Raw genomic sequence first — 23,063 nt, forward strand, 5'->3', positions numbered from 1 at the left:
AGGTGTTGCCTTTCATAAATTTACAACTTTTTTGTGAACCACCAAGGCAACGCTAATTTCTTGTAAACTAACGCCATAAAATACCTACTTTCGACATGCCTTTGGATTTCAGATTTGCCACTGTGCTATAGGGGTTGTTTCTATGTCGTCATGAAGGATGGTGAAACAGGGAATTCAGATTTATGCCCGGGCAAAACCTACGAAACAAAAATTAGCTGGGGTAAGTTTGTGAAAAAACTTGACTAGAGGTGATACAGTTACTGTAATTAAATTATTGCCTTTCGTATTTGCGGCTTGAGGTTTTATGAGTTTTTTTGGTGGATCTTAAGCCTTGGACTAAAGAATAACGAAAACACAGGTTTTAAAGCATCTTTTATAAAACCAAGGAAAGGTCACATTTAATCTTAACATTGTTTGTCTGCAGGTTAAAACAGGTCTACAAGAAACCAAGCGTCAAAGACAGTTCATTCATAATATAACAACTGACAAGTAGAGAAAACAGTTTGGTTTTTTACGACAAAATTGCGTACTGCAGATGATGGATAGAGAACATATTGAGTGCATATAAATTACAATAATGCTGGAATTTAATATAATTAAATTTTATTTGGATATCCATATCATCTAGCCTAAAGTCATTAACAGAAAAATCTCTTATAATTTATTTAATAATTTTTTTAATTGATTTTCCTGTTCCTCTTTCACTCTTGGATTGAAACTATGAGTTGTGTATTCTTACAGTGAGTCAGTGGGTCAAATTCTTTTATTTAAATATAAATGTCCTCGCTGAAACACCACTCAACTGAAAGTGGATAGAAGCTGGCTGTAACACTTGTCACATGCTGTGCAATATTAATTATTGCTAGCTAGAAGACTGGAGTAATTTCAAATTTCTTTTTTGTGGTTTTAGCTCTATGAAGCTTATGAAGATGAGAGTGGAGGGCCCTGCATTGCTTTCACTGTACCCAAGGATCTGGCCGATGGCTACATCAATAACAAGAGAGAAGTTTATAAATTTAGGTTTGAATGCAGCTACTGAATGATATTATCATATGATATGAACCACTTGATCATATTGATTGGAAAATATTAGATCAGTTAACAGCTATCAAATCACCTTGCCCTTGTCTGGCTGTCAACTTATCTCTGATGTGACTTTGGAATACAATTGTTTTATCTTCCAAGACAAAATTCTGGGGAATAAAAACGCCTTTTGTTACCAGCAGAGAAAAAGTTTCCACTAAACTACAGAATACAGAGCCAGATGCTTGACTACAGTCATGTAACAATAATTATTATAACAGTTCCTTCATTTTACAAATTATAAATCTTAATGATGCCAAGAACAGTGCGCTATCAGTAATAATGTTCCACAATAATATTATTCTGATGTTTACAGTTTGTATAAGGCGATAACTCTCTTTAATAACAGCAAATTTGTTCAGAAAAAACATTCTAGCCAAGCAGTCTTAATAAGAAAATATTGTCAAACCATCACATTTAATTACACACCATCATAGACTGTTCACAGTCCCCCTATTTTTCTGTGGGATTCTCGAGACTGGTAGGCTTCAATGGAGCTGCCGCCATCTTACGCGAGCACGATCTGGGGAGAGTGTCTAAAATACTGAGGGGAGCGGGAGTGGGGAGGCAGCGCTCTCCCTCCCCCACTCAACTAACCCCCAGTTTAGACACTCTTCCCAGATTGCACTCGCTTTTACAAACGAAGATGGTGGCAATTCCATCGAAGCGTACCAGTCAGAAAAATAGGGGGACCGTGAACAGTCTAACAGCAATTGAAATCCTGCTTTTGATTTGACACTAAACAATAGCCTCACTATAAAACATAGTAGGGCATATTTTAAAGCCATCCCCTATACATGTATTTAAACCAGAAGTGATCAAGAAGCAACATTCTATTGTCATTGCAACCTCATGGTAAAAAAAATAAAATAAAAAAAAAATTGTTTATTGTTTTGCTTTGCCCAAAAAAGGTTCAACAAAGTGTTTGACCAGGACTGCAAGCAGGATGAAGTTTTTGAAGAAGTTGCCAGAGGAGTAATAGACAAGTACGTTCATCATGTAAAAGTAATAACTGAAAGCCTCAGGCAAAAATATATTATCCAAAGTGAAAATTTGGCCTTGAAATCCAAATTACCGGGAGTTTGGCATACTGATTCAAAGTAAATAACAGTTATTATCAGACATGTACATGGACAAGATGACTCCCAAGTCAAAGTTTGTTGTCAAAAAAACTTGTTAACTGGCTGCATTGGCTTTTATTAATTGCATTCAAAATATGACATCACCCTTCTCCATCTTTGTTTTCTCTCTCAACTTTATTTACTCATGTTGATGACATAATATTATACAGTACATAATTCCCAGTAATTTGGTGTGTTGCATCAGTTTTTGATCAAGCCCTTTAATATTTGTGTGCTTTAATAAATTATCATAAATTCGAAAGGTTTTTTTTACCACTGTTACAGTACTGATGAAACATCTCAGTGTTAAATGCCTTGTTATTGAATTTGGTGGCTGTTTTTATGCTTTTTAGGTTTTTTAGGTTCTTTTCTTTTTTTGCAGGGTCCATATTGATATCAGCATTTTATGCTGGAGAGGTCACCCTGGTTCAATAACGTTTATTATTATAATTTATTATTATTATTATTATTATTATTATTATTATTATTATTATTACTATTATTATTATTGTTAATAAACATTTGTGGTGTTTCATTTCCTGTTTCCAGTGTTCTAACTGGCTACAATGGGACAATCTTTGCATATGGCCAGGTAATTTTATTCTGCTGTTAAAACCTATGGATATGTTGTAATTCAAAAATTGTTTGGTTTAAAAAATGTTCAAACCAGTTTGATTTTTATTCCCATTGTCTCAGATTCTGATAATAAATACTACAGAAAGGAAAGTAAAAATTAAACTGGTTTGAAAAATTTTAAACCACAGCTGATATCTGTAGGATTATCTACAGGCCCAGTTGTTCAAAGAGCGAATAATTTTATCCAGTGGATAATATTGCTATCCAGTGGATAAAATGTATTAGTTGAAGATTTTATCCACTGGATAGCAATTTTTCCGCCAGATAATGTTATCTGCTCTTTGAACAACTGGACCAGGATTGTTAGGTGACAGAATGAGATTGGCAAGACTGCTAAAAGTCCTGTGCTTCAAGGTCAAGAGGGCAAGCTAAGAGAGGCAGTGAAGGAAGAAAACTAAACAAGGGAAGAAGGGGGTAAAGACTCCAGGCCCCAATTGTTCAAAGATTGGATAATTTTATCCACTGGATAGGTAAATGCTATCCGGCAGTTAAAATGTGTGCAGTATTTTCCCGATAATCCTAATTTGTGAATAGAGTAGAAGCATGTGTCAAATTTAAGTATGGGATTGCGTGGAAAACTTGCCAGAAGCGTTGGTTGGAGTACATTTGCTCCGCTGGATAGCGACTTTTCCAGTGGATAAAGTTATCCACTCTTTGAACAACTGGGACCAGTTCTCTTACCCCTTGGTGGTCTGGGCAAACTGTCCTCCCTCTCATCCAGTCTCCCTTGTCCCCGAATTAAAAAAGACCCACTCAGTAAATTTGGTGAAATGAAAATCGCTTACAAGCCATTACAACAAGGCCATTTCAAAACATTTCTTGAAATATTAAAAACTACAAAATATGGATGTGGTAGTCAAAGCAAATAAAAAAGTGTATCATTTTGAAGACTAGTCCAGGGCTCAGTGAGTCATGTGTTACAAACTGATTTTGTTAATCTTTAGTTACTAAAAAAATATTTAAAATAGGTTTCTGTTTGTGGACTTTCAGACAGGTTCTGGAAAGACGTTCACAATCACCGGTGGAGCTGAGAGATACGTTGATAGAGGGTTGATTCCAAGGTCTTTGTCATACATCTTTGACTATTTTGAAAAGGTAAGTGATTAATCAGTTGCTGTAATGCGCTTAGGCTGTATCAACATGGATTTGAATTGTGGGTTATTGAGTGAATATTATGCATACAATATTAACCATGTTTGTAAATTAAAATAGTATTTCCTTTCAGCACCCAGAAACAGTGTTCACTGCTCATATTTCATACCTTGAGATTTATATGGAAAATGGATATGATCTTTTGGACCCCAAACATGAAGCCTCCAAGCTGGAAGATTTACCGTAAGTGTGGTGCAATTATACATATGCAGCAAAATCATGTACAGTCAGTCCTTTTTAAAGTTTTAAATTGTAAACAAATTTTTCAGGCTTTCTTTTCGCAACTACTTAAGTTGCGTAAATAACTGCAAGGATATTTCTTCTATTTAATATTTCACCCGCAGTTCAAATATGTTTAATATATTCGTGTTAAAATAATTAATATATGTATTGTAAGACATGATTGAGAAATTTTGTTGGTTAATGTCCAGTGTTGAACAGCAAATTCCAGCCATCTCCTGTGATTTCGATGCCATATTTGTTTGATATACTGTGGTTATTGATGTCCTTTTAACATTGGGAAGTTGAGGACTAACAGGTGCCAGGAAACAGGTGAGAAGGGAACTTGTAATGACAAAAAGTAGAATATATCAGAAAATTGCAATATTCATTGCATAACATTCTACAACAAGGCACAGGCTGAAGCCACCAGGAAAGGGACAGAAATCAACCCCACCCCTCCTTGCCCATCCCCTTACCCAGTTCCCCCACTGGACAAGGATATGACTGTAATGATGATGTTAACTAACGATTTAAATACAACTTACTGTAAATGGTTCTTGAATGAAAGCTATTTAATTATCCTGCAGAAAAGTGACCCTATTTGAAGACAGTGATAATAATGTTCATTTGAAGAATCTTTCCCTGAATCAAGCCAGCAATGAAGAAGAGGGTGAGAAAATAAAATGCATTTCTTCCAAGAGTTTGTTAAAAATTGCTTCTCAGGTGTGTTTTTAAAAACTGTTGCAAGGTGGATTAACTGCAGTTTGTTTAAGAAATGTGCAGTTCCAGAAAATATCCATACTACCCCCACGGAAGGTTTTTTGTTTTGCACCCCCCTCCCATGAGGAAATTCCAGTTTAGCTCATTAATTAATTAATTAATTAATTAATTAATTATTATAATTTATTTATATATTGGGGAAAAATTCCCATGGAGAATCAACAGTAGGACACAAGGTCCCTTACAAGGGTTGACCTCCAAAATACTTTGTTTCTAAAATTTGGACTTCTAAGACCCCCCCCCCCCCCCACCCCCTAGGAATTTCCAATGACCTTCCATAGGGTGAGTATGGATTTTTTCTGGAACTTTCACAATGAGTTGTGTTTACACCCTTCTAAAATATTTTGTAACTTCATATTTGTTTCAGCTCTTAATCTTTTGTTTCTTGGAGACACAAACAGGATGATAGCTGAGGTGAGATTTTGCATTTTGTATTTTTATTAAAAATTATTAGTAAGAGTTATTGGTTGGATGTCAGTCTGTTGACCAGAGACTTGTTGAACTTAGGGTTTATTTCACTTTGACATGTCAATTGTTGTAAATAGCATGTGATGATGGTATGAGTGCAAACTGTGGGAAATTTAAAGAAGAGAGAGTGACTGAGCTGTATGTCTGTTTTGGGGGGTTTTCTTTTAAAATTTTTTAAGAGTTTGCTGTTTTTGGATTGATAAATTAAATTAGCAGATTCAACAACATTCTGTCCCCCAACTGGTAAAACAAAATTTAACCCGCTTGAAAATTTACTTGGATGAACAATATCATTATCATTATTATTATTGTTATAATTATTATTATTATTATTATTATTATTATTATTATTATTATTATTATTATTAACCCTTTCCCTACCAAGGACGTATATATACGTCCTCCAGAATGTCCCACGCAACGACCCAGGACGTATATATACGTCTTCAAACAAAAAACATGACTCACTGTCCGGTCGCTCAAAATTGTTTGAATAAATTTAATCTGGTTGTTGAGAAAGGTCTGGCACTAATGTAGAAAAGCGGCTGACCAGATATAGTGGCTTGAAATTTTTTTGAGAACATTTCAAAATGGCGGCTCGACGAGGAGGACAGATGTTCACAAGAGAGAAAGGTTTCCCCGATTTTTACGCGGATGCGGACTCTGATATCGATGATTGGAGGGACAACAGTGATTTTGAGCCAAGTAGTTCGGAGGATTCAGAAACGGGCGATTCTGACGAAGGCAGTGAACAGGATTTGATCGAACCGGAGCAATAACAACAAAACGCACGTGGCCAGAAAAAAATACTTTGAGCAAAATCACTTTTTATTACCTATCGTGGCTTGAAATCATTTCATTATCCTAAGTTTAGAAGTGCTGAGACATTTCCCTTGAAAATATTTATATTTTTCAGCAAAATAAAAAATTTTGGAAAAATCCAAGATGGCCGCTGGTTGGTGCGTGTATTTGGCTGTGGTACGGAAGGGGTTAATATTATTATTATTATTATTATTATTATTATTATTATTATTATTATTATTACTGTATATAAGAAAAGATTATCACAGCTTTCTATGCAATCAGACTGTTGTGAAAAAAAAAACGTGTAAAAAATTGAGGCTCGAATGAGATTTGAACCCATGACCTCTGCGATGCTGGTGCCCTGCTCTACAATGGTCTGGTCTACAATGGTCTACAATGAATCTTTTCTTCTTTATCTGCAGTGGGTATTCATGTTTTAAATATTGTTATTATTGTTTTGTCTACAGACACCCATGAATCAGGCATCCACCAGATCACACTGTATCTTTACAATCCACATTTCATCGCGTGATCCTGGATCTGCAACCATACGCCGAGCAAAGCTGCATTTGGTTGATCTTGCAGGGTAAGGCTGTCAGTTCTAAGTGCTTATTTAGACAACTGATGAGCATCCATGAAATTCTTTCTACTGAGTAAAATTCAGACAATGTTAAAACCATCAATCTGAGGTCACTTTGAATGGGCCAAGTTGATTCACCCCTGGTGATCATGCAGTAACAGAGCTGATTCCATTCTTTTTTGTACTTGCAGATCTGAAAGGGTTGGGAAGACAAATGTTGGTGGCACTTTACTGGCAGAAGCCAAGTATATTAATTTATCACTTCACTACCTTGAACAGGTAAGACTTACTGCTGCACTGCATCAGGTGTACCAGAACAAGCATATTTAAGGATGGTGCCTTCTAAGAAAGAAGTATCTTTGTGTGTGGTTTATAACTATGCGGGGAAAGCAGATCTCAGCAAGGGCTATTGAAATCCAAAAAGAAAATTGGGGGTATCCATGCATCTTTTAGAGATAATGGAGTTATCCTAATAAATAGTAAAATGCAAAATAATGCATGGTTTTTTTTCCAAATTGAGCTTTGTTATCTCTGAAAAATGCATGGTTACCCCCAATTTTCCTTTTTGGATACCAAGGGCACTTGCTAAGTTCTGCTTTCTCTGCATAGTTTTAAACCACGCAAAAATATCCCTGTATTAGTAGGCACCACCCATAGGAAACCTGAGTATCTCGAGATGCGCAGAACGTATGCGCAGTAACTAAAGTAGGCACCGTCCTTAAAGTTCTTTCCATCTTGATCTCCCTATCAACCTGTAGGTCATAGTGGCGTTATCAGAGAAATCAAGAAGTCACATCCCTTACAGGAACTCCATGATGACCTCTGTTCTAAGGGACAGGTATAGTGACAAACACTGAAGTTACTTCTAGGAAAGAAACAGCATGTGATTTATATTCTGGATTTGAGGGGAGATGGATCAGAAAACTACCATGGAATGCAGTAAAAAAGGGAGTTTTCTGATCAGGGGCTTCATTAAGAGACAACTGAACTAATGATTGAATGTCCATGAACACGACTTCGCCAGACTGCATTTAATATCTCAACCAACGTTTTGAATAAAAGCAAGGCTGTTGCTTAAGAAAAATTTCAAGGAGCCCCGAGAAACTAGGAACCCAACATGTGAAGTGTTAGGTGCTGCTGCAAAAGATTTAGGTGTCCAGAGCATTTTCTTGGGTGTCCCAGACTATAGGGCTCCTGTTACGAGCAGCCTTGAAAAGACCACATCCAGGTTTACTATCCTGCCCGTAGCCAAACCTCTTGCCTAACTGTTGAAAATCTTCATGAATCCCTTTCTGAAGTGCTTCGACAATTGACCAAGATGCTGAAAATTAAAAACCATTAGTCTCCTATTATGTTCAATTGGAGCTGAAACAAGAAGGTGCAAGTTAGAGGAGGAGATTTCTGGGAGATGTGAACATATTTGAATGAATTGTCAAATGTAATGTGTAGACTCAGTGCCAAGCTCTCTTTTTGCCAACGTGCATTCATGAGTTATTTTAAACTTCTGATGTCTGTGATCTCTCCGCTCTTTTTTTTTTCAGTCTCGGGGGAAACTGTATGACCACAATGATAGCAACTTGTTCCATTGAAAAGAAAAACATTGATGTAAGCTCAGTTTCTTGTTTAACATTTTGTTTGGGCTTTGGTATATAATTATAATTATTTTAACATCGAAAGTTTACCATTCAAGTATACTGTAATTATTACGATATCTTTAATAATATAATATTATTGTACGTTCGTTTTTAGGAATCTATTTCAACGTGTAGATTTGCACAGAGAGTGGCCATGATTAAGAATGATGTCCTTCTGAATGAAGAAATTGATCCTAAACTGGTCAGTTGAATATTATGCTGTTATCAGAAAAATTTAATTTGTTGGCTTCAGTTGATAAATTCATTTTGTAAAATTTATTCTTTAGCTGATTGCACAACTCAAAGTCGAAGTACAGAGACTGAAAGATGAACTGGCAATGGCCACAGGACAGGAATACACAGGGGAACTAACGGATGATGAAATGGACAGGTATATCGCAGTTAGACTGCGAACAGTCTCTTTCTTCTTCTAAATTCTGTAGCGCACGATGTTCTCTCCCCAATCCCTTCTCGTTCACTTTTCTAATTTGCATAATTCTGACGAAAAAAGTACAACTGCTCGCAGTCTGTTCGACAATCATCGGTGTGTCTCATGATGCATGAATCTGTCTACCCTGTCCCAGAATATTTGCTTTAATTAATAAAGCAGTCTTCCATCTAGATACCCATATCTCTACCCATAACCGAGTGCTGCTTATCGCGATTAAATTTACAGCTTTAAGACTACACTGTGCTGCCTAAGAAGAATTCCAGTATGACAAAGCCTCGGGAATTAGGAGCCTAGGTTGTGGAATAATAGATGCCTCAGCCAAAAACTGATATCCGTGTCAGTTTGTTGGTTGCCCTGGGCCATCAGGCTCTTGTTAAGGCCTTCAAAGCTGTAAGTCACCTTTAGCTCAGAAGCGTGAATGGCAAAACATTTTGCGCTACCAAAATGTTTTAAGGGAGGCTTTAGATGTTCTTAGCAAGTTTCATTTTACTGTTGTCTACAGACTGCGCAGAATGGTGAAAAGTTATATTGAAGATGCTGATCCTGAGTCAACCCTGAGTGTTGGTGCAGACATGAGAAAGATTAACCACTGCTTTCAGCTCCTCAAGGTTAGAGAATGATTTAACATTCAGTGAGTGCCACAGGCATACTCCGATAAAGGAAATTTGAGTGCTCCTGTCAGGTGTCGAACCTAAGACCTTCCGATTACTAGTTCGGATGCTCTACCACTGAGCTACAGGAGACTCGTGGGAGCTAAGGCCATTTGACTAGGTTCATGGGACAAACATCCCGCATACTGCTAGGATTTGAAGGTTAGTCACCAACAGGTCTTCTTGAATTTATAACAAACTTTTTGCGATGTCAGGGTTCCCCCAAATTTTGCAAACGTGAGGCTGCAAACAATGAAAGTGTCTTACTTACAAGAAAGAAGTTTAGTACAACTGACATACAGAACAAAAAGCGCCTTGCTGCTAAATAAATCAAAATTGTATGATTCCGTACAAACAAGTTAAAGATAGAAGCTTAATTTGCAAGGTCATGGTCATGCTAGTGAATGGAGTAAAGATATATGCTAGACATTTGTAGGGGAAGGACTTTAGACAAGTTTCATCGCAGTTCCCTAAATTCATCTTCGTAACAATATGGTGTCGCATATAGTCTGTCCAAATTCGCCGATATAGTTGTCAGCTTTTTTACGTGTAGCTGAATCATTTTTTTATGCTTTTCTCATTTTTGTAGAGTCATGTTTTGGACAAGGGCAACAAGAAACAAACCCCACCCCCACAAAGGTAAACTTTCTGCAGCCTGCTTCTCAGCTGATAAGTAAAACAAAGGTTTGCACATATGCTTAAGCGCCATCTTTGATGGAATTGAAAGTCCTCATAATTCTGTTTTCAATATACATTGAAGTTAGTAAGAAACGTAACGTGTCTGATAACGAAAATGAACATTAAGCGCTCTCAGCATTCTACACCAGTTTGAAGTAAAGGTTTGACACGATCTGTTTATACTGTTACACTCTTGGGTGGACAGAGGCAATGCAGTAAGGATAAATTTTGTTATCTGCATAAACAACAAGATGACAGCAAACAGCCGAACAAGACGTGTGCATGTTGTGCACGTTGCTATCATTCATTTGCCAATAGTCCATTACCGAGTTACTTTGAACCTCATTACGAAGCGAGGCTAAGTGCAAAGCTTTTCGTGTAAAAATTAGTTTGTTTGCATATTAGTAACAAAAGCTATGCAGGAAGCCTCGCTTTCATGATGAGGCTTAAAGCAACTCGGAAAGGGTTCATGCAATTCACATTTTTTCTCTTGGCACAAGGCGAGTTCCAGCCTTTCTCGGTGGGGAAAGGGGCCATTTTGATTGGGGGTAATGTGAAACACGCTTGTTCCCATTTGGATTTATTTTCTTTTTTCACACTCCAGTAGGACCTCCGCGATGGACGGCACACTTGATAGTAGCTACCTGAGTAATCACACTGAAGTGAACAAACTGAAAGAACTCATCAGACAGAGAGATAACGAAATCAATATCCTTTACCATCGGTTTGAAAAGAGGTACTGGTTTAACAACTGGCTGTGTTGTGGATGTATGAACTGGTTAACAAAGGGCTATGTCTTACTTGAGTCTTAAACGCAACTTTGCATTGCATGCAGTAAAGCTTAAAAAACATAATAAACAATAACCAAATGAAATCTAAAAATGACGCATGACTGCGATCGTTAAAAGACCGTGACAACTTCTATATTTCCTGAAGATTAATCTTAGATATCTGTTGCTTATTTGCTATAAAAAAGTTGTTAAGCGTAAACGTTTGTACTAAACTATTTGTCTTTAACTAACTAATGAAACTAATCTTTTGTAGAAATAATAAAACGCTAAAAGAAGTTTCCTGTTCTAACTAATAACTGTCAAGTTTTCTAAACAAGAATAAAATTAAAGTGATTTAAAATTGGAAAATTACTGGACAAAGTGTACTATTTTGTTTATAATAAACTAATATGGGGCAAGACTATTTCTAGTTGTGAGCGTTACGTGGATTCACGAATACATGTAAAAACATTCTTGGTATTATTAAGTTTTTGCGTTGTCATTGGTCAAACAAGAAGTGCATCTTGTTGTAATCAATCAGAACAAACGTGCTCTTAAATTTATAAGCCAATCCTTTTATTTCCTTCTCTTGACGCTGGTTGCATGTTTTCCCGCGCTACACGTTTTCCCGCGTCAAGCATCACCTACATTTTTCCCGCGCTTTGTACCGGTTCAATTTTTTCCCACTTTGACATCAGTTGTGTGTTTTGATTGGTCAGGAGCGTAAGCCCTTAGCCTTTTCTTAGTCCCTAGATCTTACCCCTTTGATTTTACGAATGACACACACACGTAGAAAAAAAAAACCGTTTAACTTTTGTCCAACCCTATGTTACTCAGGATAAACTGGGAAACAACCGGACTGACTAGTCGCTACGCTTTGCTAGCGAGCGGGGAAACCCTGTATAAACTGGATGAGACTTTAGAATTTACCAAGGAAGATCTCGAACATCGCACCTTTATGGAAGCTCCGTGCGAGGACGATGCGACGTTTATCGGACAAATGGACCGCGAGGCCATGCTTACTCTCGCCAAGCTTTCAGCTGATGTCGAGAATTTCACGCTGAGGGAGTTAAAACAAATTCACAGGCGTTCCAGAGTGGCTATTGAAGCTGGGATTACCAACAACAGGCACATTCACAAGCAGATTATGAAACTGTTGGAGAATCACGTCGTATTTGACTCGGAGGAGAAAAGACAGGGCAGATTAGATATCGCTCGTAAAGAAGTAATATCTAGTTATAAAGCAGCTTTGGAACGATGTTCCAGCTCTCATGACAAGCTTAGAGACGCTGAAAAACAAAAATTATACGCTGAGGAGGAGTACATCGAGGCCATGATGGAACTTAATAGAGTTGAACAGGAGAAAAAGAAGGTTGTTTCTGCGATTGAAACACGGCATGTTAGTGGCGGACGACGGAGGAGGACGACTTCGATGTAAATAATAATATGGCGTAAGCTCATTTGTGGCACATGTGGATGTATAGGCATGAAAAGGAAAACAATCAAAGGAAACGGAGAAAGCGACATCAAAGAAGAGCTGAAAAGCAACGTAAAGATTAAATTTTGTAGTTCATCTTTTTGTAATGTGTAATACCCGAGTACAGGTACAGGCTCTAACAAGCGTATCTAATGACCGCAAACTTGTTACATTTTTCTGAAATTTACACTTTGGCAGAATTGAGAAACCAACAGTGCCACAGGAAAGTACTGCTTCATTTGATGGGTCGCTTTAAGATTTCGTCCATAGAGTCAAAGGTTAGAAGCACCATGTACAGGATAATAAACGGCACCACAGGAAAGTACTGCTCAGTGGCTTTCTTTTGAATGATCACAATTTAGGATTTCACAAACAGACTCAAAAGTTAGAACCACTTTTTATGAAACATAATGAAACAGCACCACAGTAAAGTATTGCTCAGATAGCTTTCTTGAAAGCCACACTTTTGGATTTCACTCACAGACTCAAAAGTTGAAACAATCTTGCACAGTACCACAGGCAAGCACAGCCTATTAGCTTCTAGTTGAATGGCCACATTTTAGGATTTCATCCTTTTGAAAAGTATATTGCTCCGGTCGTATAATGTTGCTGTTCCTGCGGCTCAATATAAGTGACGCCACCAATATCTGGGCAGTGTTCCTGGTTGGCTCAAAATTGATTCAAATATTTATTTTATCCAATAAAAACTAGTTCTTAGATCGAGGTAACGCAAAAGAAGCTGGGCAACTTAGCGGCGCTAGAAAACTGATTACTTTTGTCCGGTTTAGTGACAAGGTGTGTGAACAGTCTTGTGTGAATAAGTCAAGTAAAATATAAATTTTTAATATTTAAGCTTTGAAAAGTAGCGGAAAATTTTGTTATCTGGTTAAACGAAAGAAACATGCATTGGTAAACTGACATTGAAAAGGTTCTTAAGTACGCTGAGGGAAACAGATAAATTCTAACGTAAAACGTTTACTGCAATACGGGGATTCTATCATTCGCGATAATTTTGCTTGAGAAGTTGTCAGGAAAAAAAAATGATTATTCAGCTTCTAGAAAAAGCTGCGGGGTTGTTAGAGGAATCGATATTTATAAAATAAAAAGCTAAACGTCTTAGCAAAACTGAAGTTAAAACTTTAATAATAAAGCTAACATTGTTGAACCGGTAACCGTAACAGCGGTTTGCCTTGTAATATCTAAACTGTAAACATTTGGATTGTGAAAACCGCGAGGAACAATTTCAGAGTTTTTAAACACCGTTAACGTTTGTTTTAATACCATTGATGGGATGCTTTCTCTCATTACCCCTTAGAGATTTTTTCTAACTCAGTTTGAAAGAAACTATCAAAGAATTAAATTATTGTTTTTCCTTTCTGTATCCTTGTATTTGTACTTATTTTTACTCTAGTGTAACCTCACCACTCCGTGCCAGTCAGATGGATTTTTCCTTCAAGTTGTTGTTTAATTATTCTATTTCTTCTCATTTCGCTGCTTGACAAAGTTCGATCTTGATATAGATGTATTTTTTCAGTCAGTGACAGGCGTACCGGGAAAAAGAAAATAAGAAATCTGTTAGGAGAAAATATATATTGATGTAAGTTACGTGATTTCCCGCGCTTGGCGTCTATAACCGGTTACGTGCCTCGCTCCAGTTACACGACTTCCTAAGCATGTTTTTTCGTTGTTACGGTTGCTTGATTCCCGCCCTTTTAGTTCACGTCATGGTTACATGATTTCCCGCGCTTGACAGTAGTCATGATTAGAAGATTGCCCGCGCTTGACAGCGGTCGTGGTTGATGATTTCCCGCGCTTGACAACGGTCACGGTCACATGATTTCCCGCGCTTGACTACAGACACGTCACGACTATAGCACTTCCCGCGCAGACGTTTAACACCCGTTGCAACCCGTTGCATGTTTTTGCTTCGAGTTCTGATTGGTTCATAGCGTTATTTGCGTGTGTGTGATTTGTCGGATGAGATTAATTCAATTTGGCTTCTAATAATATATAACTATCTCGAAGTGTTTTATTTACCTGAAAAATCGGTGTGCTTGAAAGCTGGTAAAACTTGGTCACCTGTTGTTCAATTATCAGGTTAAAACGTTACAGGGGTCGGGAGGGACGATCTTAATATATGGCACAATACGTAACATTTTAAACAATACCTTGAGTACGTGGCATGACTGATAACGTATTAAATTTATCCTCTGAGTTCAGTATTTTGTTTGCTATAAACGGGTGTGTTATCGTTTCTAGTATACCAGTTCACATCCAAACAAGAAGCTTTTAAATTGGACTTCTTTACTCATGTAGGGGAAAACATTTGATCGTTTAAAAGATCTTGTTGTTTTCATTGGTTTATTTGTTGTTGACATGCTCTATCAAAGAAACTTGCTGCCATTTGTTTCACGATTTAGGGGGTTTTATGATGGGGGGGGGGGGGGGAGGGGTTGGGAGGAACCGGCCACATTGCGTCAGTTGTTAGTAAATCATTGAGGCCGGCACGCATGAGGCGCGACAAGTAGATAAAACTAGTTCATGTGCCACTTAGAGATGTTTAGTTATTGCACCTTAACTATGACCCAGACATCTTAGTCGGCATGCTGAAGAAAGAGAAAAAGCGCACCGCTGATCTGGAGATGTCTGCGAGGCAAGGAGGGGGCCGATTCCAAAGCGGGACGGGTGTGGCACCAGATGGGGTGAGACGGAGCGCTAGCCAGCCCATGAGTGATGATTCAGAGAGTGAACTGTCAAACATGAGGTCTGCGAGCAGAGCAAGAATGAAAGACAGACCCTCCTCTGATACCACTGAGGTGTGATCCTTGAATTCAGATGAAATTATTTACAGTTTCGTTTTTAGCTGCCGTACTTAATAATACGCTCCCTTGTGTGTTGTTTAGATTTCAACAGTGCGTGTGGAGATTTTAGTAGACCTTCCTGACTCTTACACTCGTGTTTTGTAGAATCGTGAACACCCGCAAGCACTTGGTGAAGATTCAAGCCACCACAGACCTCCGTCTGCTTACAGAAGAAAGCTTGGTATGTAAAATAAAACGCCCAAGGCGCCCAGGGCTTAAAATTTACAGTCTGCAGTTAATGCTATGAAAGAGAAATTTAGAATTACGTTTAAGGTAAACGGCGAACAACAGAAAGGTGACCACGTGACCATGTTTCTCCTTCACTTGCCGCTCGCTGTTTTCAGTTTCTCAGTAAAATTGAGTAGTTTTGCGTTTGCATCAAAGGTCAGAATCATTTTGCACTTTTCTCATCTATGTACTCGTTTTTTCAAGAAAACATCAACACGAATGTCACATTTGTCGCTTGCAGTAAACATTTCTAAATCTCTCAAATGTTCCTTGTTTTTCCTGCGTTTCAGATGAAATGTCCGTTGGACGCAAAGAAGCTTTCGAGACTTTCCGTCGCGACTACGCGCACAATGACACGATAGAAGAGAATAAACAGACTCTGAAGCAAAGGTTAGCATTTGTACAGTTGTCGGTTTTGTAAGGACGCCTGTGAACAGGCCACAAAGTGAGGCATAAGGCGAAGAGAACGGAGAACGAAGCGCGAAGCGAGCCAAGCGCGGTCTGGGGCGAGAAAGATCCCTTTCTCTCTCGCCCCAGACTTAGCTCGATTTTTCTCCTCGCCCTACACCCCACTTGGGAGACTGTAAACGGGCTACTTTGAAACGACGCTTGATCAACAGTGTCCGATTATTTTTGCTTTTTATTTTTTCTTCAGATACGCGGAAGCCAAGAGACTTGGCGAACAAGTGAATACGTCACGGCAAAAAATAAGTAAGTTATTTTTGCAACACAGTGATTTCTCATGTGTACCGTTGATTTCACTTTTGATTATTTGTTTAATTTTTGTTGCAGACTCGATCAAAAGTCAAATCGAACAGCACAGAGTTCGTCGGTCAATGCAAGGTAGTGTAAATCAAGTATTGGTGCATAGGGCGGTTTCCAATTGAGTGTCGTAAAACCAACCCAAGTAATTACTCTGGCCAATCGCAACCGATGTAGCGACACAACGAGCCAATCAGAATTCGACGCAAATACACGTAACTGGCGCCAAGCGCGGGAAAACGCGTGCGGCCAAAACACGATTGGGTTTGGTTTTGATTCCGATTGGTTGAGAAAGTGGCGCGAGTTTTGTTAACCAATCACAGAGCGAAGTAATGCAAAACCAAAGCAAACGCGAAATTACTTTCGACACTCAATTGAAAACCGCTCTATTATGACGATGCCGGTGGTTGTGTTGAGATAACCCTAGTTTCTTTCTTCTCATTTTACTCTCAAGGTTTCGTAAACGGAACCGAGGAGGCTGAGGACGTTGACCCAGTTGAACAGAACTTGAGGTGTACCATAGAGGAGGAAAAGACAAAGTAAGTTTTAAGAACGATTTACACAATTATTGTCACAAGTGAATATCCGCATCCTTTAATTTTCTTTATTTATTACTGTCTCAAAACTTCTTGATTGATTTTTCCTTGTGTTTTTTTTTTGTTTTTTTTGTTTTGAGTTCTGATTAGATTATTTGACTCATTATCTGATATTTTTCGTTGAAGTAAAAGTAATCAATGCGGTTTATTTATTAGGTACAAGGAAAGTTTCACTCGACTCCGATCCCTTAAGACAGAGATTGAGCATCTTCAACATCTGTTGGAGAAAGCTAAAGTCAAGATGCAGAAAGATTTCGAGATTTGGTGGGCAGAGCAAGCAGCCTTCAGTCAGGTATATAATCACGGTGAAATCATTGGAGTTCAATGTATTCTCATTTGTCTCTTTCTTCCTTCTTCTGTTACTCTTGTCATGGTCATCTAGGCGTTGATTACAAGGTCATTGCATTAAAATTTACGGAGTTTTGCTGTGCTTTTGTCTAATTTGTTTTTTAAATAGAAGCGAAAAGGTCAAGCGGTTGCAGATTCTGACAAAACTGTTTTTATTTTTCTTCTAAGCCACCCGATGAAGTCCGGGCCGCGTGGAAAACCCCTCCGATATCCCCCGTTCGACCTCCGTCTGCTCCTAGGAGACGTGACCCAGACCCGGGTGGTGCGTCGAATGCCCGAGGGGACGAATCCTCTCGTAGCACAAGATCAGGTAAATTCGTGTCCAAGCTTCGAGCGGAAGCACAACTGGCGTCTTCAGGAGCGACGTCTGTCAGCCGGCCTCTTCACGTCACAAATTCAGACAGCGGTTTGAGTAGCTGGTCTGCATCGGCAGCAACAGTTACGGATGATCAAGGAAGCTCGGCACATGCTGCACGAAGCAAATCAGGGTGAGTTTATGTGGGCATTTATGGTTATAAGTATCAAAGTAGTAAGTTACTTTGATATAACCCGAGACTGCATAATTCATTTGCGTAGGAAGGAATAGCAGCCTAGTAATGGCCTTAGCTCCCACGAGTCTCCTGTAGCTCAGTGGCAGAGCATCCGATTTAGTAATCAGAAGGTCTTAGGTTCGAGTATGCCTATCGAGTATCGAGTATGCCTGTGTCACTTACTGAATAATACATCATTCTCAAGGAATAGCAGTTTGCCGATCTTAAGCTATAATGGATCATGAAACTTATACAACCAACCAAGGCGAAATGTGGTCATTTTAAGTTTTTTTCTTAAACAGGGGCAGAACAGGCTTCTCATGACAGCTGGGGTTGCTCGCGATTTTCCGTCATTTCACCACGTTCAAGTTTTTCTAAATGATTCAACCAATAAGAGCAAACATTGCTTTACATATGTAAAACCAAAACCAGTCGTAACTTGATGTTCCCGGGTTTTCTCGCTTTTGGTGTCAAATTGAATGTTATGTTCCGAGATCACTTCGTTCTCAGCACGTGTTCTGGTTGCGCATAAGTGTTAAGTTTAGGCGGGAAGTTCTCGACAATTTAACCAATGAAGTACATCCTCTCAACTCTTTTCAGTTCCGCTAGTGACGTCAGTTCCGGTTCAGGATCAGTAAAATTGACAGGTGACAGCCGAGCGGATGCTGACATCTTGGCCTTCATCAAAGCGAGACAAAACCTCTTACAGCAGCGAGGTGTGTCCAATTAATTCGCCTTTACATGATATCTGAATGCTATCATAATGAATACAGTCTTGATTTAAAATACACTTGATCACTTCTGAGGTATCTGGGAAACAAATTGCGATTACTTGAGTAAGTTCTCAGTCGTGAATGGGCCATCTCCGAGTTGCTGTGAAACTCATTACGAAAGCGAGGCTTTGTGCAAAGTTTTTATTATGAAAATTAGTTTTCATATAAAGGAGTTACTTTCTAAAGAAACTGTGGTGCGGCGTCGGTGGGGAGTAGAAACGAATGTTTGCTGATAAACCAAACATTCGTAACCTAAATATGTTTTTCTGCTCGGATTTTTCGTCAGGGATTGAATGGAATTACCACAACGTCGTTTTTTCCTTTTTTTCAGGTCATCGGTAGCAGTTGGTTTTCTAACAAGACAGGCCAAGGTCAATACCCTGGAGAATGCGCCCAAAGATTTGTCCACCTGACAAAGGGCTCGCCAATTCCACTGATTGTGTGGATCTAAACGATAACAAAGTGTTTCGCCAGTTTGTTAACAAACAGTTGTGAAACTACATCAGGATGGAAGAAAAGATACATCTCCGCTTTTGGCACTTTATTAGTGCAAGCACACATGGACTTACCCTAACCAAAAAACACCCTTTTCTCTGGGGGTGGGATATACCCACCCCATCCCAGCCAAGTTTGGTAAGGTTATATAGCTCCAATAGAACTGGCGTGAAACAAGCAGAACACCTGCGCCCTTTAAAAGCTCTATTTTCACTGGATCCTGATAACCTGCAGCTGCATTGTTTTTCAGGGTTGGGAGCATTGTTCTGTTGTTCGTTCTTTTGTCCTCTCGACCGACCATGTAAGACGTTGCAAATGGTGCATGTCGCCTCTAAACAGATAGAATACCAAATCAAAAGACTGGAAAATCTTCTAGTTCTATAAAAGCAGATTACAGTTCATTAACCACACTTTCTTTAGGTTTGTTTTCAATTGTTTTGTTATTTTAATTTACAAATGGATGAACGTTTCATGTCTAAATAAATTTACAAAAAAGCTTACATACATACATATTCTAAAACGCCTCCAATGTTGGGAAGCTGAAAAGAATTCACAAATAAAAATATCTACATAACAGTAGCTCTGTCTTGTACAAAAACTAAATGTACCAAAAACAATTACATATTAACTAAATCAATTAATTCAACCGGGGACTAATAAATCAGTCAGATTATTACCCAAACTAAATTAACACGACCATCAGTTAATTTAACGTATAATATGGTTTGTATTTATATAATTATTTCATCACTATCTACGGATATTTTATGACATGTATGATTTTACGTTCAGCGAAACAAAGCTGAAGCTCGATCGGCTCAAGCTAATTTCTGCACAGTTCAAACGGACTGTAAAGTTACACGATTTTGTGTTGCTTCACTGTAAACTGGTTTGTCAAGTTCTCAACCTGCGTGGGAACTACAACTTTATTTGACGTAGTCAGCACGATTAGTAGACAAGTTGAATGATCTTGTCCAAAACCATGCTGTGCACGCTTAAGGAAATTGATACTGTCCGCTGACGTAAATGGGCGCGGCTCAAATAAAGCTACAATATATTTGCAGCAATTTATTATTTTATGTTTAAGCTGAATGAGGTACCATTTGAAATAGCCTAATACTACAAAACACAATGGGGTAAATAAAAAATAACGCCAGCAATTTTGCGAGAGCCCAAACTAACAGAAATTTATGGACTAAAAACATACAAAAATAGAAACGACAAATGGGGATATTGAAATATTAATTATGAACTGTGCCTTTTGTGAATATACGGAACCACGCCAAGGATTTTGGCATATTTATATAGCCAAAAGTGTTGCCACTTTAAATCACTTCGCATACTTCCTTGAGATCGACTATTAAAATTAGCTACCGCTTGAAATAGCCTAAAAATGCTTGAAAACACAATGGGGTAAATAACAACGCCAGCGATCGCGCCTGTGTGTAAACCAAGAAAAAATTATGGACCAAAAAGACAAACTACAAACGAGGATTTTGAAATTTTTCTTTTTACCAACCGTTCATTTTGTGAATAAAGAACTTAACTTTGGATTTCGGCAAAAAAAAAAAATACGACATTTGTATTTGCAAAGGTGTTCCCACACTTAATCAATTGTCACTCTCTCAAGATCGACCATCTGATCTGAATTCACGGTAGAATTAAATGACTATGAGTGGTCGCACTTTTTTTCCCGCTTCGTATGTAATATCAAACTGCTATGTTTATTTTTTAACCGTTCTGTTGTATCAGATCTCTGACCAGAATAATGTTACCGCTTTTAAACTTTTTTTTTTAGTTCAAACCACTGCTTACAGCATCAAGCTCGGGAGTCCACCAACTTGTAATAGGCGAATAGGCCATTTCCGAGTTGCTGTGAACCTCACTATGAAAGCGAGGCCAAGTGCAAAGTTTTTGTTGAAAAAATTAGTCTTCATTCACATGCAAACAACACTAATGCTTTCCACTTAGCCTCGCTTTCATATTGAGGTTCATAGCAACTCGCAAATGGCTAATTAGTTCGGATATGTTTGTGCGATCGATTAACCGATGAAACTTCAACGATATCTTCCCTAAATCTCACTTGTGGCAGTAAGTTGGTTTCCTTTTAGCTGTCTTAGAATTCACAAAAGTATTCAATTAATTAAAACTGGTCACAATTGCGTTTAGTTTCTAATAGCCTCCCACGGAGTAGTTAGGGGCGTCGTATTACTGTTCCCCCCCCCCCCCCCCCCCTAAAAACGACTGCGTGGGCCTGTAACACGAAATACCACTTCCCAGTAAAACGGGAAACTGAAAAGCTACATAATGAAATCAATTTGATGATCGTAACAAGATCTACCAGACAAATTAAGTCTCCTATAAGGAAAATGTTATCTTGCTAAAAATTCAATACGTCTACACGGTTACAACAGTAGGTAGGTAGGGGGTCTGTCTCCAAGCTGAGAAGCTGTGTGTAGCATAAAGTGATAGGGATAAGAAACATTACACCACCCCCCCCCCCCTCCCCTGTCAGTGTTGAGATTTTTTAACATTGATTTGCCGAAGCAATTGACGAGGGCTGGGCCTTTAGCTCAAACTATTACCCTCTCAGATTTGATGGACCAAAACCTAGAGGCACCTGTTTGAATTCAGGTTGGCTAATGCAGAATATCAGGGCGCAGGAAAGAATGACATTTTCCTGTCTGCAACAATTTGCAGTTAATAACTCATTTAAAGCACTAAAAGTTAACAAATTCCCTTAGCCGTCTGGCCAGAACCACCTTTGGTAACACCCCTTGCTTTTACGATGCCTTCAATTGGCCCTCTTCCGGAATATGAATGCACACAATGATTTCTAAAACTCCCTCAAAGACGTGTTTGAAGTAACTGGAATACCGAGTGGCGACAAAATTTGTTTACGTGAAACGAGATATCTAGAGACCAACCTGTTTATTGTTATTGCAGAATACGGTCATACGAACGTGACCTTCATTGACTTGATATAAATGTTCTTTAGGTTTTCATGAAGCTTTCTCTCTCTGGCGCACACTCAGCATTGGATTCACAGTTTCTTTGATCTGTTCCTTTCTTCATATTCTGCCTATTTCAATATTTATTATAATTTAACAAGTGCTAAGTCTTAAAACTTGGTATGTATCTTCGGAGAGGCTCTTTCGCGTTCGGAAGCATTCTCGACTCGCCGAGCCTGCTTTGGAGGTGCTGTTCGTCTCCGACCTTTCATTTTACTCAATTCGTCGCCAAAAACATCTCCAGTCCGAAGAGCCGAAATTAAATCGTCAAACTCGCCTCTGTTATCTCCTCCGCTGGTTTTTCTGTTGTTTTTCTTCTCTGGCACTGAATTGTGGTGAATAATTTTCTTGGCAGCCGACCTTTGTCTGTCTCGTTCTTTTTGCTAAATGGAAAAGGAAAACAAATTAGAATACATTAGGTTGCCAAAAAACCTACACCACTGTAGCAATGCAAAGAGCGTGGTGTTTGTACATTTCGAGTGCTTTTTCACCGTTCTCTCTTGGACGCTGTGCTACTCTTTGTTGTACATTTGTCAGTATTCTGTTTGTTATACTGTACAAGGTGGTGCTAACGTTTTGAGCCTGTAGATGCTTAAGCATAACCAATTAAAGTGAACTGAGTATTTCCTTGTAGTGCTGTTTGTGTCTTCCAAGCGGTTCGTGGTTTAAAATCCATTAACAAAAACGTTTCGAGTCTGTGAACATCGTGTGGTTCTACCGTTTGTGTCTGAGGATGAAATCCTGAAGTGGGATCATTCAAATGGAAGGTACCGAGCAGTGCTTATGCTGTACAACGTGGTTCTAACTTTTAAGTTTGTGGATGAAATCTGTGACCATTCAAATGGAAGCTACTGAGCAGTACTTTCCTGTGGTATTATTTATGACGCTGTACAAAGTGGTTCTTACTTTAAGTCTTGCAAGCTACTTAGCGGTATTTCCATTGTTTATAATCC

General features: G+C 38.6%; 2 protein-coding genes across 3 annotated transcripts in view; one reads left to right on the forward strand and one right to left on the reverse strand.

Moving 5' to 3' along the window:
* On the forward strand, positions 1 to 19,678 carry LOC146478575 (kinesin-like protein KIF6). 2 transcript variants are annotated; one of them, XM_085112157.1, is made up of 27 exons: positions 1 to 220; positions 911 to 1,020; positions 1,995 to 2,069; positions 2,754 to 2,796; positions 3,831 to 3,935; positions 4,066 to 4,175; positions 4,802 to 4,884; positions 5,362 to 5,408; positions 6,734 to 6,852; positions 7,038 to 7,125; positions 7,605 to 7,684; positions 8,388 to 8,451; positions 8,596 to 8,682; positions 8,768 to 8,871; positions 9,434 to 9,539; positions 10,171 to 10,220; positions 10,864 to 10,967; positions 15,096 to 15,322; positions 15,473 to 15,548; positions 15,886 to 15,985; positions 16,251 to 16,306; positions 16,388 to 16,438; positions 16,812 to 16,896; positions 17,110 to 17,245; positions 17,470 to 17,789; positions 18,432 to 18,547; positions 18,936 to 19,678. In XM_085112157.1, the coding sequence occupies exons 1-27, from the start codon at positions 158 to 160 to the stop codon at positions 18,944 to 18,946; spliced, it is 2,616 nt and encodes an 871-aa protein (XP_084968283.1). In that variant the 5' UTR covers positions 1 to 157; the 3' UTR covers positions 18,947 to 19,678. The 2 variants fall into 2 exon arrangements, with proteins under 2 accessions (XP_084968283.1, XP_084968284.1); XM_085112158.1 differs by having other exon boundaries at positions 10,867 to 10,967.
* The window catches only part of LOC146478576 (disheveled-associated activator of morphogenesis 1-like), a 20,602-nt gene continuing 17,059 nt past the window's right edge, over positions 19,521 to 23,063 (reverse strand). Inside the window, exon 31 of the mRNA XM_085112155.1 lies at positions 19,521 to 22,493. Within this exon, the coding sequence (XP_084968281.1) occupies positions 22,221 to 22,493 (273 nt within the window). The 3' untranslated portion in view covers positions 19,521 to 22,220. The remainder of the gene's footprint in view (positions 22,494 to 23,063) is intronic.

The sequence above is a fragment of the Pavona decussata genome, unplaced genomic scaffold, assembly GCF_977016875.1.
Source record: "Pavona decussata unplaced genomic scaffold, jaPavDecu1.1 SCAFFOLD_64, whole genome shotgun sequence".
NCBI lineage: Eukaryota > Metazoa > Cnidaria > Anthozoa > Scleractinia > Agariciidae > Pavona > Pavona decussata.